The sequence below is a fragment of the Anomaloglossus baeobatrachus genome, chromosome 7 (genome assembly GCF_048569485.1).
Source record: "Anomaloglossus baeobatrachus isolate aAnoBae1 chromosome 7, aAnoBae1.hap1, whole genome shotgun sequence".
In the NCBI taxonomy this organism is placed as follows: domain Eukaryota; kingdom Metazoa; phylum Chordata; class Amphibia; order Anura; family Aromobatidae; genus Anomaloglossus; species Anomaloglossus baeobatrachus.
The window spans coordinates 16,156,810-16,170,416 of NC_134359.1; the positions used below are offsets into that span (position 1 = coordinate 16,156,810).

At 50.0% G+C, this 13,607-nt stretch overlaps 1 protein-coding gene across 1 annotated transcript in view; it reads left to right on the forward strand.

The window, feature by feature from the left end:
• CTDSP1 (CTD small phosphatase 1) overlaps positions 1 to 8,520 on the forward strand; it is a 42,410-nt gene extending 33,890 nt beyond the window's left edge. The window contains exons 5-7 of the mRNA XM_075317071.1: positions 1,787 to 1,879; positions 2,095 to 2,280; positions 5,377 to 8,520. Coding sequence (XP_075173186.1) covers positions 1,787 to 1,879; positions 2,095 to 2,280; positions 5,377 to 5,505 — 408 coding nt within the window. The 3' untranslated portion in view covers positions 5,506 to 8,520. The remainder of the gene's footprint in view (positions 1 to 1,786; positions 1,880 to 2,094; positions 2,281 to 5,376) is intronic.
• Positions 8,521 to 13,607: the final 5,087 nt, after the last annotated feature.

Here is a 13,607-nt window from a genome sequence, read left to right on the forward strand (position 1 = left end):
TACTTTAGTCCTCAAGGTGGATCGCACAAGGGTCACTAAGCTTCCGGAATCCAACAATCCTGTAACCGGACATCCATTCACCTGTATTTGGCACAAGTGGGGCTCCGTCTCTGGGGAGACCAGGTCAGCGGTACACACCACCTGAGAATACATTGAACCCCGCCGGGTAACCCCACAATCCATGGGCTCTGTGGTGAGTGGACACTGGGCTTCCATATGTCCCACCCGCTGGCACCGCCAACATCTAATGGGGACGGAAACCCCCTTGACGGGTTGTCGTTTAGGGTACAGAACCTTCCGGACCTCAGGAATGCGGCCGCGGCCTCAGACGGGACGGTAGGGGACTCCTGCACCGTTGTCAGCGGTGGGTCCTTGGCCCTAGGCTTGGAGGGGCCGGACCGACGGGCGGTACGCAAAGTCTCAGTGTCCCGTATCAAGTCCTGCGTAGCCACATGCCGCTCTACCAGGGACACTAATTGGTCCAGGGTACTCGGGTCACCCTGTCCTACCCACCGTTGAACGGTGACGGGTAAAGTGCGCACAAAACGATCCACTACTACCCTTTCCACCATTTGCACCGGGCTCAGAGTGTCAGGCTGCGACACCTTTTTTACAAGATGCAACAAGTCATAGGCCTGGGAGCGTACGGGTTTGGCTTCCTCATAGAACCACTGATTTACCCGCTGAGCCCGCACATAGGTATTCACCCCCAACCGAGCCAGTATTTCGGCTTTCAGGGTCACATAGTCAATGGCGTCCTCGGTACAGAGGTCCAGGTACGCTTTTTGGGGTTCCCCCATCAGATAGGGCGACAATACCTCAGCCCACTGGGGAGTCGGCAGCTTTTCTCGCTCGGCCACCCGCTCAAACACCGCCAGGAACGCTTCCACATCATCCCCCGGGGTCATCTTTTGCAACGCTTGTCTCACCGCTTTCCGGACGCTGCCGTCGTCACCCGGTCCCGGGGTTGTTGCTGCCAGTCCGGCACGGATCGACTTGGCCAGGAGAACCATCTGTTCTTGGTGCCTTTTTTCCTGCATTTGCAAGGATTGCTGCTGACGTTCCAACGCCCGGAGCAGGTGTGCATTGGTCTGTTGCTGCTGTGCATTAGCCTCTTGTAGCTGTGCATTAGTCTGTTGCTGCTGCCTTAGTATGTCCTCCATGGCGTCGCCGGGTTTGGGCTGTAGTATAGCCGCTCGAATCCAGGACATGTGCTACTGGGTCACCAGGGTTGGATGCTACACCTCACCGGCTGTCATGCCCGCATTCTCCACCATATGTGAGGTAGCACGGTCGGCTGCGCAGCAGAAGACATGGGATCCAGGCATTAAGGTTCACAGCACACGGTTTTAATGTCCAAACGAAAGTCCACAACAAAATACATGTGCCTCTCCAGCAGAGAGCTCAGGGAGTTCTGTTCACTCCCCCACACCCGGCACACCTGCCCTTGTTCCTGTTTCCATTTAACCCTTCCTTCAGCCTGTAGGGAAACAGCATTAACCCTAGAGTGGATTTACTTTCTATCATGGAGTGAGCACAACCGGGGCGAGACATACCGGCCGTCATAGATAACCCCGGTCACAGTCTCACAGTACATACATTACTGATCCTGAGTTACCTCCTGTATTATACTCCAGAGCTGCACTCACTGTTCTGCTGGTGCAGTCACTGTGTACATACATTACATTGCTGATCCTGAGATACATTCTGTATTATCCTCCAGAGCTGCACTCACTGTTCTGCAGCCTCAGTGACCCCTGGTCTGTTCCTTTCACCCCCCTCCTAGGTTTATGTGTTGAAGAGGCCTCATGTGGACGAGTTCCTGAGACGAATGGGGGAGATGTTTGAGTGCGTTCTATTCACCGCGAGCCTCGCAAAGGTGAGCCTTAAAGGGGAAGTTCACCCAAAATATAACTACAAGCAATCACTTAAGTGGGATACATGAACCCCCATATCCTACTGCTGAGACTTGCGGTCACTGTGAGGACCCTACATCTTGGACATTGGAGGTGGTCCGCGCTCCTGTGCTCCGCCGCTGACGGTTCTCGTGACCCCCTGCCCCCACTCGCTCTCACAATCCGTCGTTTCTTGCAGTACGCTGACCCGGTTGCAGACCTGCTGGATAAATGGGGAGCGTTTCGAGCCCGCCTTTTCCGGGAATCTTGTGCCTTCCACAGGGGGAATTACGTCAAGGACCTGAGCCGACTCGGCAGGGACCTGAATAAGCTGGTTATTATCGACAACTCCCCGGCCTCCTATATCTTCCATCCGGATAATGCGGTAAGAGAAGCTGCGGATGTGGACTGCCAGTTACTCGCAGGGAAGGGTCATCAAGAAAGGGTTAATATGCCTCTAATTGCAGCCATTGTTAACACAGCTGGCCTGTGTTTAGGGAGTTGCACTATGAGCAGTTGCCCAATGCAAATCGCTAAAGGCCCCGTCACTCGCAGCGACATATCTAACGATATATCGCCGGGGTCACAGATTCCGTGACGCACATCCGGCATCGTTAGCAACGTCGTTGCGTGTGACACACACGAACGACCATTAATGATGGAAAATACTCACCTTATCGTTGCTCGTTGACACGTCGTTCCTTTTTAAAAAATTGTTGATTGTTGAGCTTGCAGGTTGTTCATCGTTCCCCGCGGCAGCACAGATCGCTACGAGTGACACCGCAGGAACGACGAAATACAGCCTACCTGTGGCCGCCAGCAATGCGGAAGGAAGGAGGTGGGCGGGATGTTACATCTCGCTCACCTCCGCCCCTCCGCTTCTATTGGGCGGCCACTTAGTGACGCCGCAAGAACCGCCCCTTTTGAAAGGAGGCGGTTCGCCGGCAACAGCGACGTCGCTAGGCAGGTAAGTACGTGTGACTGCTCCTAACGATATTGTGCGCCATGGGCAGCGATTTTGCCCGTGACACACAAATGACGGGGGCGGGTACGCTCGCTAGCGATATCGCTGCATGTAACACCCCCTTTACCCCTGATTTCTACATTTGTTGTTTTTTTTCCCCCATATGCATCATATGCTGCAGTCTTTATTATGTCAGATGCAGCAGTGCTGAGTGTGCTGCATTGCTGTATTACACATGACATACCATACTCTGCTACATCTTAAGGGGGTGTTACACGCAGCTATATCGCTTGTGATATTGCTGGTGAAAGCACCCGCCCCCGTCGTTTGTGTGTCGTTGGCAAATTGCTACCCGTGGCGCACAATATCGTTAGGAGCAGTCACACTACTTACCTGCCTAGCGACGTCACTGTGTCCGGCGAACCCCCTCCTTTCTAAGGGGGCGGTCCGTGCGGCGTCACAGCGACGTCACTAAGCAGCCGTCCAATAGAAGCAGAGGGGCGGAGATGAGACAAACATCCCGCCCACCTCCTTCCTTCCGCATTGCCGGTGGCCGCAGGTAAGGTGAGGTTCCTCATTCCTGCGGTGTCACACGTAGCGATGTGTGCTGCCTCGGGAACGACGAACAACCAGCGTCCTCAACAAACAACGATTTTTTGAACATGAACGATGTGTCAACGAGCAACGATAAGGTGAGTATTTTCCATCGTTAGCGGCCACTCGTTGGTGTCACACGCAACGATGTCACTAACAATGCCGGATGTGCGTCACGGAATCCGTGTCCCCGGCGATATATCGTTAGATACGTCGCTGCGTGTGACAGGGCCTTTAGTTCTATGTGTAGTCCAGGCGTGTTGAGTCTCAGATGTAGATGAGTTTACTGTCCGAGGTAGCAGAGCCCAGATTTGTCACATATAGCAGTGATGCAGCAGAGCACTACATCCGACATTGATAAACTCTGCTACGTCTGATAAAATCAACACTGCTGCATCACTGCTTTTGACAGATCAGTGCTGGGATTTTCATATGTAGCAGAGCTAAGTGTGTGTCCTGTAGGAGGTTGCAGTGATGTAGCAGTGTGAAGTCTAATGGTTGTAGCAGAGTGAAATCTGTATCTGTGAAATTAAACATCTGATAGACTGAACTCCACTACACTTCCCCTACTGGACACAGTTTTCAGATGTAGCAGAGCGGAGTGTGTGTCTTGACAGGTATACTAGAGCCGAGTGTGTATTTTGCCAGATGTAGTTGAGCTAAATGTGCCTTGACAGATGTAGCAGAGCGGAGTGTGTGTCTTGACAGATGTAGCAGAGCGGAGTGTGCGTCGTGACAGATGTAGCAGAGCGGAGTGTGCATCTTGACAGATGTAGCAGAGCGGAGTGTGCGTCTTGACAGATGTAGCAGAGCGGAGTGTGCGTCTTGACAGATGTAGCAGAGCCGAGTGTGCGTCTTGACAGATGTAGGAGAGCGGAGTGTATGTCTTGACAGATGTAGCAGAGCGGAGTGTGCGTCTTGACAGATGTAGCAGAGTGGAGTGTGCGTCTTGACAGATGTAGGAGAGTGGAGTGTGCGTCTTGACAGATGTAGCAGAGCGGAGTGTGCGTCTTGACAGATGTAGCAGAGTGGAGTGTGTGTCTTGACAGATGTAGCAGAGCAGAGTGTGCGTCTTGACAGATGTAGCAGAGTGGAGTGTGTGTCTTGACAGATGTAGCAGTGCAGAGTGTGCGATTTGACAGATGTAGCAGAGCGGAGTGTGCATCTTGACAGATGTAGGAGAGTGGAGTGTGCGTCTTGCCAGATGTAGCAGAGCGGAGTGTGCGTCTTGACAGATGTAGCAGAGTGGAGTGTGTGTCTTGACAGATGTAGGAGAGCGGAGTGTATGTCTTGACAGATGTAGGAGAGTGGAGTGTGCGTCTTGACAGATGTAGCAGAGCGGAGTGTGTGTCTTGACAGATGTAGGAGAGCGGAGTGTGTGTCTTGACAGATGTAGCAGAGCGGAGTGTGCGTCTTGACAGATGTAGCAGAGCGGAGTGTGCGTCTTGACAGATGTAGCAGAGCGGAGTGTCCGTCTTGACAGATATAGCAGAGCGGAGTGTGCGTCTTGACAGATGTAGCAGAGCGGAGTGTGCGTCTTGACAGATGTAGCAATGTAGGTAGCCAGTGTGATGTGGAGCTGTGTGTGCAGCGTCTGAGAGCCAGATGTAGGAGGGAAGCAGTTGTGACGGTCAGGGGCGGCGGTGCCAGTTGTGTGGAAACTAGACGTCGGACACTGCCCCGGCAGAGGAGCCGGGGGTGATGCCTGGAGTTGCCCTTTTTTATGGGCCGATGATGGTCCAAATGAACGTTTGTAGGATCCACTCCTTGCCCGGGGGCGGCCTAAAGACGCTCCATGTTGCCGGCGGCACGTTTCCACGTGGGGATGTTCTGTGGACCAACGACAGGAGGGAGAAGCAACAATTTTGTGTGTTTTACTGGGTGTGATTAGCGGCCAATAACTAACCGCTGTGTCCCCCGCAGGTGCCCGTCATATCCTGGTTTGACGACATGAGCGACACGGAGCTGCTGGACCTCATTCCCTTCTTCGAGAAGCTGAGCCGGGTGGACGACGTGTACAGCGTTCTAAAGCAGCGCAGGACTGCCAGCTAGTGACTGCCCGCCAGTGACTGCCAGGGGGCGGGGCTTCATACCGCAGCGCGCACTCACACCGCGGCCAGAGAATGGGCGTGGCCTCTACTACCGCTGCCGGCACCTGATATATAAAGCCTCGGTGTCCATGGGATTGGCGGTTCCCATTTTTTGCCGCTTTGATACCAAAACCCTAAGTATTTCTGACGAATGTTTTTTTTTTCTTTTTTAAATTGGCGAAAATGAGGCGGAATAATTACTATAGCAAACTAATGAAAAGTTGTTTTTAAACGAGGAATTCACAGCTATTTTTTTTTTCAAATATTTATAATATTATAAATATTATATTATAATATTTGTCTAAAAAATTGTCACTGTTTTTTTAATTCCAATTTTTTTTTTCTTTTTTTTTTTTTTCTTAGATTTATTTCACTTTTTTTTTCGGGGATCAGGGGTTATGAACCGCTCCGTTTTTTGGGACTTGACGGGAGCTTCTCTGCTGCCAGTAGGGGGCACAAGGAAAAGTATTACTGATTCACGTGTTTGAGTGTTGTGATTATTAGGACGGCCGCCAGCATTAGGAATTGTTGTTTTACTTTTTGTGGGTGTAGCCGTATAAAGGGGGCTGCAGATTACACACTGGGGGTCTCCCTATGTGCTGGACACAGTTGGGATTGAACTAGTGCCAGCTGGGGGCTGTTGTTTTTTTTTCCCCCAAAATGATGCAGGTGAGAAGTATTTTGGACAAGTTTGTTCTTTCACGTTTTTATCCCCTCTTATATTATATTGATCGGAGGGCTCGGTCCGGACCCCGTGGACGCGGGGTCTGGTCTTAATCACTCGGAATCCTGAAGAATAATTCTGCTAATTTTTCACTTTTTTGATTTTAGAATTGTTTGAAACTTTTTTTTCCAAAAAAAAAAAAATTTTTTTTTTTTTTTGAAGTTGTAAAAGGACAATTTAGGGACCATAGAACCACAGTTCGTTATTGGAAATTTCCGCACCTCTAGGGGGGGCACAGTTTTCACTTTTCTGCTTTGACATAGGCTTGTGTATGGGGGAACTTTGCCAGTTTTTTTAGTTTGATACGTGCCCCCCCCCCCGAACGGTGATCGGGCCGCTCTCTGAAATGCAATATTGATCCGAGGACTCCGGAACTCGTGTGGAGGCGCAAAGTGCCTTCTATCATCGGATATTGTAGGGTCTCGCACGCGACATACAAGCAGGGTGCCAATATTTAGGTGTGGAAGTTCTGATCGTGCACTTTTCGGGTCTAAATTCCAATAGTCCAGAACATATTTTGGTCTGTCGTGTTCCCAGTTGCAAAGCAGACATGTTGGATCATTGCGTGCAGGCCTAATCCTTAATTGTCTGGACGTCCAATAATCTAGAAAATCCACTAATCTGGCACCTCGCTGGCCACACGTGCTTGTATGTTTGGCGCTATCTGACACACATTAGGCTAAGTGCTCACCTCGTATTACAAAATTTGTGCCTTCTCGCCTCCACAAAATTTAACCCTTTGCCTTAAATCTTTTTTTTTTTCCATCACGGTGCCTTATTATGGATCTGGAGGGGTTGGGGGCTCTGTGTGAATACATATTAATGACACCCCTCCCTTCAGAGTAGTAGCCCACCGCTCAGTCCTCTTGCTGTATTGGAATTGCACATTTTACCGCCGGGCTACTATTTTTAACCAGTGACGTTTTCTCTTTTTTTTTTTTTTTCCTAAATGCAATTTTGATTGTAATCCAAGGAATATGGACGTTAACGCGCAGTGTTTTATTGTCACTCGTCTCACACGGACGGCAGGAATGTTCATGGAACCGCTGCAGCGCAGGCAACGAAATGAGAAATTAAAAAAAATAAACAAATAAAAAAAAGTTGATTGCTGTGTGCGGCGTGTCCACCAGGGGGCAGCGAAGCGTTAAATAAAACTTTTATGTTTGTTTTAAGTAGTTTATCACTCTATAAATATGTATATCTGTATATATGATTTTAGAGCGATAGTGACATGGACGGGATCGGTGCTAGGTCTGTCCCTACAGCTTGTGTTTTCTTGTAGACACTCTCGATTGGAAAATAAAAACACCCTGTGACCTCCAGTACTTAAAGGTTCACATGGCCAACATAGGACCATGAACATTTACCATGTTGTTTGGATCCACCTTTGAAAACTAACAAATTTAGTTTTTACTGAAAACTGATGTTAATGCAGAGCTGCAAATCCTCTGCTTGTAGTTTCCTGCAGCCACCACTAGAGGGAGCTTACTGCACACTGTGTATATAGTGCTCTCTATTATAAACCTATGTGCAGTGAGCTCCCCCTAGTGGTGACTACAGAATTGCTCAATTCTGACATTAAATTGCACCTAAAGGATTAATGCACATCCTGAAAGGGCTGGAACGTGACTAAACTCATGTTCTGATCCCTCAGGCCACATTGTATCAGTTTTACCTGGTGTGTCCCTTTTATTGTATTTCGTTGGCCTTTAAAATATTACTAAAAAACTACCTGGAATCCCATTGATTTGTGTATAACTGCTAACCCATTCCCAAAAAACCCACCTACCAATGCTATTAGTGCCTTATGAAAAAAAAAAACAAAACAGAATTCCTCGCGGACAGGACTACTGATAAAACATGACCTGAAATCCTCTGTGCTGCTGGCACTTTCCAAAGTAAAATGATTTGGAATCAATAACTATTGCACCAATCAAATTTTCTAGCATAGTGAATGCAATAGCCGGGTGCAATGCTCCGCACGGATTGTCTACAGGGAAACACAGGGGAGATATTTAACCCTTAAAGGGGCCACCGATATTCCCGAAGGTTATTTTTTATGATATTCTATATTTTTATTGTATATCTGTCTTCAGAGAGAACATGGGAGCTAATCTTCTTAACACATTTGGTGAGAAAAGCGGAATCTTTTCAAGTGCCTTCTTTTTTGTGTGTGATTTTAAATCAAAAATTGTAAAATAATCTTTCAAATGATGAGAAACCGACAAAACTAAAGAGAAATCTTGAACTCGGTGTCTGTGTCTCGTTGATTTCACGCACGTGGAGCTTTAAAACCTTGAACAGTTTGATATGATAGACAATGTTTAAGTCGCTGAAGGTTTGTTGCAGTGTATCAGCACAGATAATACCACGTAGCTTCTCAGCTTTGTCCTTTCACACATTGATACATTGTAACAATCCAACAACCAGACTGGGCTCTTACGTCCAGACTTATGGTGTCTTTACAATCTTTTTTAGGTCCCCACGGGTGACTACACAGGTAAACCGAAGGACAGAAGGACAGAAGGAGCCCCTTTTAACCTTGGCACAGTCACTCCTGACTGATGGTCAAAGGGTTAAACTGTTGGGATCAGAGATTTCTTTGATCCCGGCCCCAGAGCATTTAATAATGGATTAACTGCTGCAAAAGTAAATGAAATCCTCAGGAACATAAAGAAACAAAACCATAATTATATGAGGACGTTACTTGAAGGGTTAGTCCAGGACTTTGATATTGAGGACTTAGCCTAAAGGAAAGGTCATCAATATCCCATCATTGGGGGGCCGGCACCCCCACTAAATAGCTGTTTGCTGCTGAAGGATGTAAAACTTGTATGAAGATGGTTTGGTTTTCACACTTTGCTGCTTCAGTGTTAATAGCTCTTTTAATCAGTCGTTTCTATGGTTACTGAAGAATAGTTATAAACATTCCATACGTTGTTACATTTTATTGACAAATCTATGAAGTTTCTGTTCAGACTGAATATTCCCAGCACTGCCCCTTATTCTCCAGATTGCTGCCCTTAGCCCCGGCGGCTGGGATATCGGGTTCTGGGCAGATCCTGACAGTTGACCTATTCTGGTCTCATCAGGGCTCGGAGTTTTCACAATTTCTGGGTTCTTCTTTGTCGCTTTTGAAGGACTGACCTCAGGTTCGCAATGCAACCGAGATCTGGGGAGTTTCCTGATCATAAACCCAAAATGTCAATGTTTTGCTCACCGAGCTACTTAATTATCAATTTTGCCTTGTGACAATATCTCCATCGTGGGTGAAGAAAAGCATCGTCACCGCATTGTCCTGGATGATGGGAGAAGTCGCTCTGGGAGGATTTTGAGATCTCATTCTTAATTCCTGGCTGTGATCTTAGGTATAATTGTGAGTGAACCTCCTTCACGGATGAGACGCCTCCACACATGAGTGGTCTCAGGATGCTGTTGTCAGCCACAGGACTTAGGACAGCGCCCACCTTTTCATCTCCAGACAATGATTCTTCCAGATGTCCCAAACAGTATGAAGGGTCTTCATCAGAGGAGATAACTTTACCTCCGTCCTCTGAGTCCGATCCCTGTACTTCCTGCAGAATGTCTTTCTGTGCTTGATGTTCTGCTTGGAAAGAAGTAGCTAATTTGCTGCCCTTCTTAACCCCAGGTATATTCCAAAAGCCTTTTGCCCTTGGTAGTTGCAGATGCTCTGACACCTGCCTGCTGCCATTCCTGGGCAAGCTCTGCAGCAGCATTGAACCATCCTGTAGCTGGATCCGCTTTAGGAGATGGCTCAGGCATTTGCGGGACATTCTTGGGTGGCCGCTGTCTTCTTCACAGCAATTGAACCTTTCTGAAGTTTTTGACGATTCAATAAATGGTTGAGTTAAGGCCCCGTTACACGCAACGACATCGCTAACGAGATGTCGCTGGGGTCACGGAATTCGTGACGCACATCCAGCCTCGTTAGCGACGTCGTTGCGTGTGACACGTACGAGCGACCGCTAACGATCCAAAATACCACATCGTTGATTGTTGACACGTCATCCATTTTCAAAATCTCGTTGCTCGTTCTGGACGCAGGTTGTTCGTCGTTCCTGAGGCAGCAAACATCGCTACGTGTGACACCCGAGGAACGACGAACAACACCGTACCTGCGTCCTCCGGCAACGAGGCGGGAGTGACCTTCATGCGTCTGCTCTCCGCCCCTCCGCTTCTATTGGTGGTCCGCTGAGTGACGTCGCTGTGACGCCGCACGAACCGCCCCCTTAGAACAGAAGTTGTTCGCCGGCCACAGCGACGTCGTTAGGCAGGTAAGCACGTCTTACGTGTACTTCCGATATTGTTCGCTACGGGCTGCGATTTGCCCATGACGCACAAACGACGGAGGCGTGGGTGCGATCACTAGCGATGTTGCAGCATGTAAAGCAGCCTTTAGAGGCAATGCTACAAGCAGCAATGTCCTTACCTGTAAAGTCCTTTTCATGCAAAACAATGAAGTTGCCATGTGTTTTCATGATTAAAGGGGTTAGCCATGTTTGGCACCATTAAAATAATAACGTTTATGCTCCTCTCCCATGTCGGTGCTGACATTCCCAGGCCTCAAGTGAGGTTGTGACACCCAATCAATGCCGGCTTTTCTCTCCCTGACTTCGGACGCTTGAGTACTCAACAGGAAGTGAGAGCTACGGCTGCCGCTAATCTTTTGGTGATCAATCATTTGTCCGAAGGCAGGGAGGAGAGAGAATCCGGCGCGGATTGGGTGCAGGTCTCACGGGACATCACAATCTCACTTAAGCCCTGGGAATGCAAGCACCAACACCGCTGGAACAGCACCGCTGGAACAGCACCAGCAAGGGAGGGGAGTATAAACTTTTTTATTTTAATCGAGCCAAACATGAGGAATGAAAAAGGGTTATCCAAATAGTGGACAACCCCTTTAACAGATTTCAAGCACCAGCCCCCATTTAAATCATCCAGTCTGCTCTTATTCAATCAGCATGACATCAGGATATCAGCTGCCTTGTCCTCATTAACTTTCTCCTGAGCTAAGAAGAAGATATCACTGAAATGATGTGAGCCGGACATTTTGTGGCTAAAATTCAATGGAAAGTGGTGGGTTTTTTTACTAAGTTAATTTCAAGTCAATTTTTTTGCAATTCATTTGATTACTCTTCAAAACAATCTGGAGTTAATGCAAATTGCCACTATAAAAATGGAAGCAGCAAACTGTGAAAGCTAAAAAATGTTGTCAGCCTCAAAACCTTTGTCCATGGCAGTATACTGAGTAATGCTCTGGCTTTGGTACCGCAGCACAGATCCCATTCACTTCAATGACAGCTTAGTTGCAGTACCTTAGAACGGCCACTGCGTGGTGTATGGTGCTGTGGTGCTCCCCTCCATTGGCTGCCGTGGGACGGGCTGATCGGTGGGAAACATTGGGAATGACTCAATAAAATGATTAATTATATAAAGGGTCAGCATAAGATTTGAGTAACTGGGTTTTGATTTGGGGAATGGGTTCTTCCACTATATCTACTAAACAAAACTAATCATAAGGAATTTAACTGCTGATCTTCATGGAAGAAAACAGGCCATCCACAGGGTTTATGGCCCCAGGGTGACTCTTCATTAAATGAATGGATGATATGGAAACAGCAGGAAGATCATCCTCAGAATCTCAGAATCTCTGGTCGGAATCCCAAAAATCTCATGAATGATTCTTATGGAAAAAAAGAGAAATATATGCATGCTGTACCCGATGGCTGCCACTAGATGGCGATGTATCCCACCTGTTTGATATCAGGGATCAATAAGTAACAAGTAGAGAATTGCTTTCTTTGATCTTGCTGCTATGGAATGGGCAGCTGCCTCTCCCATTGTAATCTATGGACCAGATTCACAATATCCTTGTAAACTCTTTAAATGATTTAGAAAAGACGATCACTCAGAAAGTTGCAGCAAATGCACTTTGATTTTGTGACGTGAGAGCATATTCCTAAACACATGAGTTGAAGCTATTGGGCCCCTTTGTAAAAGCTGCATCAGAGCCCCCAGCATCAGGGCCCCCAGCATCAGGGCCCCCAGCATCAGGGCCCCCAGCATCAGAGCCCCCAGCATCAGGGCCCCCAGCATCAGAGCCCCCAGCATCAGAGCCCCCAGCATCAGGGCCCCCAGCATCAGGGCCCCCAGCATCAGGGCCCCCAGCATCAGGGCCCCCAGCATCAGGGCCCCCAGCATCAGAGCCCCCAGCATCAGAGCCCCCAGCATCAGGGCCCCCAGCATCAGAGCCCCCAGCATCAGGGCCCCCAGCATCAGAGCCCCCAGCATCAGAGCCCCCAGCATCAGAGCCCCCAGCATCAGGGCCCCCAGCATCAGAGCCCCCAGCATCAGGGCCCCCAGCATCAGAGCCCCCAGCATCAGGGCCCCCAGCATCAGAGCCCCCAGCATCAGGGCCCCCAGCATCAGAGCCCCCAGCATCAGAGCCCCCAGCATCAGAGCCCCCAGCATCAGGGCCCCCAGCATCAGAGCCCCCAGCATCAGGGCCCCCAGCATCAGAGCCCCCAGCATCAGGGCCCCCAGCATCAGAGCCCCCAGCATCAGAGCCCCCAGCATCAGGGCCCCCAGCATCAGGGCCCCCAGCATCAGAGCCCCCAGCATCAGGGCCCCCAGCATCAGGGCCCCCAGCATCAGGGCCCCCAGCATCAGAGCCCCCAGCATCAGGGCCCCCAGCATCAGAGCCCCCAGCATCAGAGCCCCCAGCATCAGGGCCCCCAGCATCAGAGCCCCCAGCATCAGGGCCCCCAGCATCAGAGCCCCCAGCATCAGGGCCCCCAGCATCAGAGCCCCCAGCATCAGAGCCCCCAGCATCAGGGCCCCCAGCATCAGAGCCCCCAGCATCAGGGCCCCCAGCATCAGAGCCCCCAGCATCAGGGCCCCCAGCATCAGAGCCCCCAGCATCAGGGCCCCCAGCATCAGGGCCCCCAGCATCAGGGCCCCCAGCATCAGGGCCCCCAGCATCAGAGCCCCCAGCATCAGAGCCTCCAGCATCAGGGCCCCCAGCATCAGAGCCTCCAGCATCAGAGCCCCCAGCATCAGGGCCTCCAGCATCAGAGCCCCCAGCATCAGGGCCCCCAGCATCAGAGCCCCCAGCATCAGGGCCCCCAGCATCAGAGCCCCCAGCATCAGGGCCCCCAGCATCAGAGCCCCCAGCATCAGGGCCCCCAGCATCAGAGCCCCCAGCATCAGGGCCCCCAGCATCAGAGCCCCCAGCATCAGAGCCCCCAGCATCAGAGCCTCCAGCATCAGGGCCCCCAGCATCAGAGCCTCCAGCATCAGAGCCCCCAGCATCAGAGCCC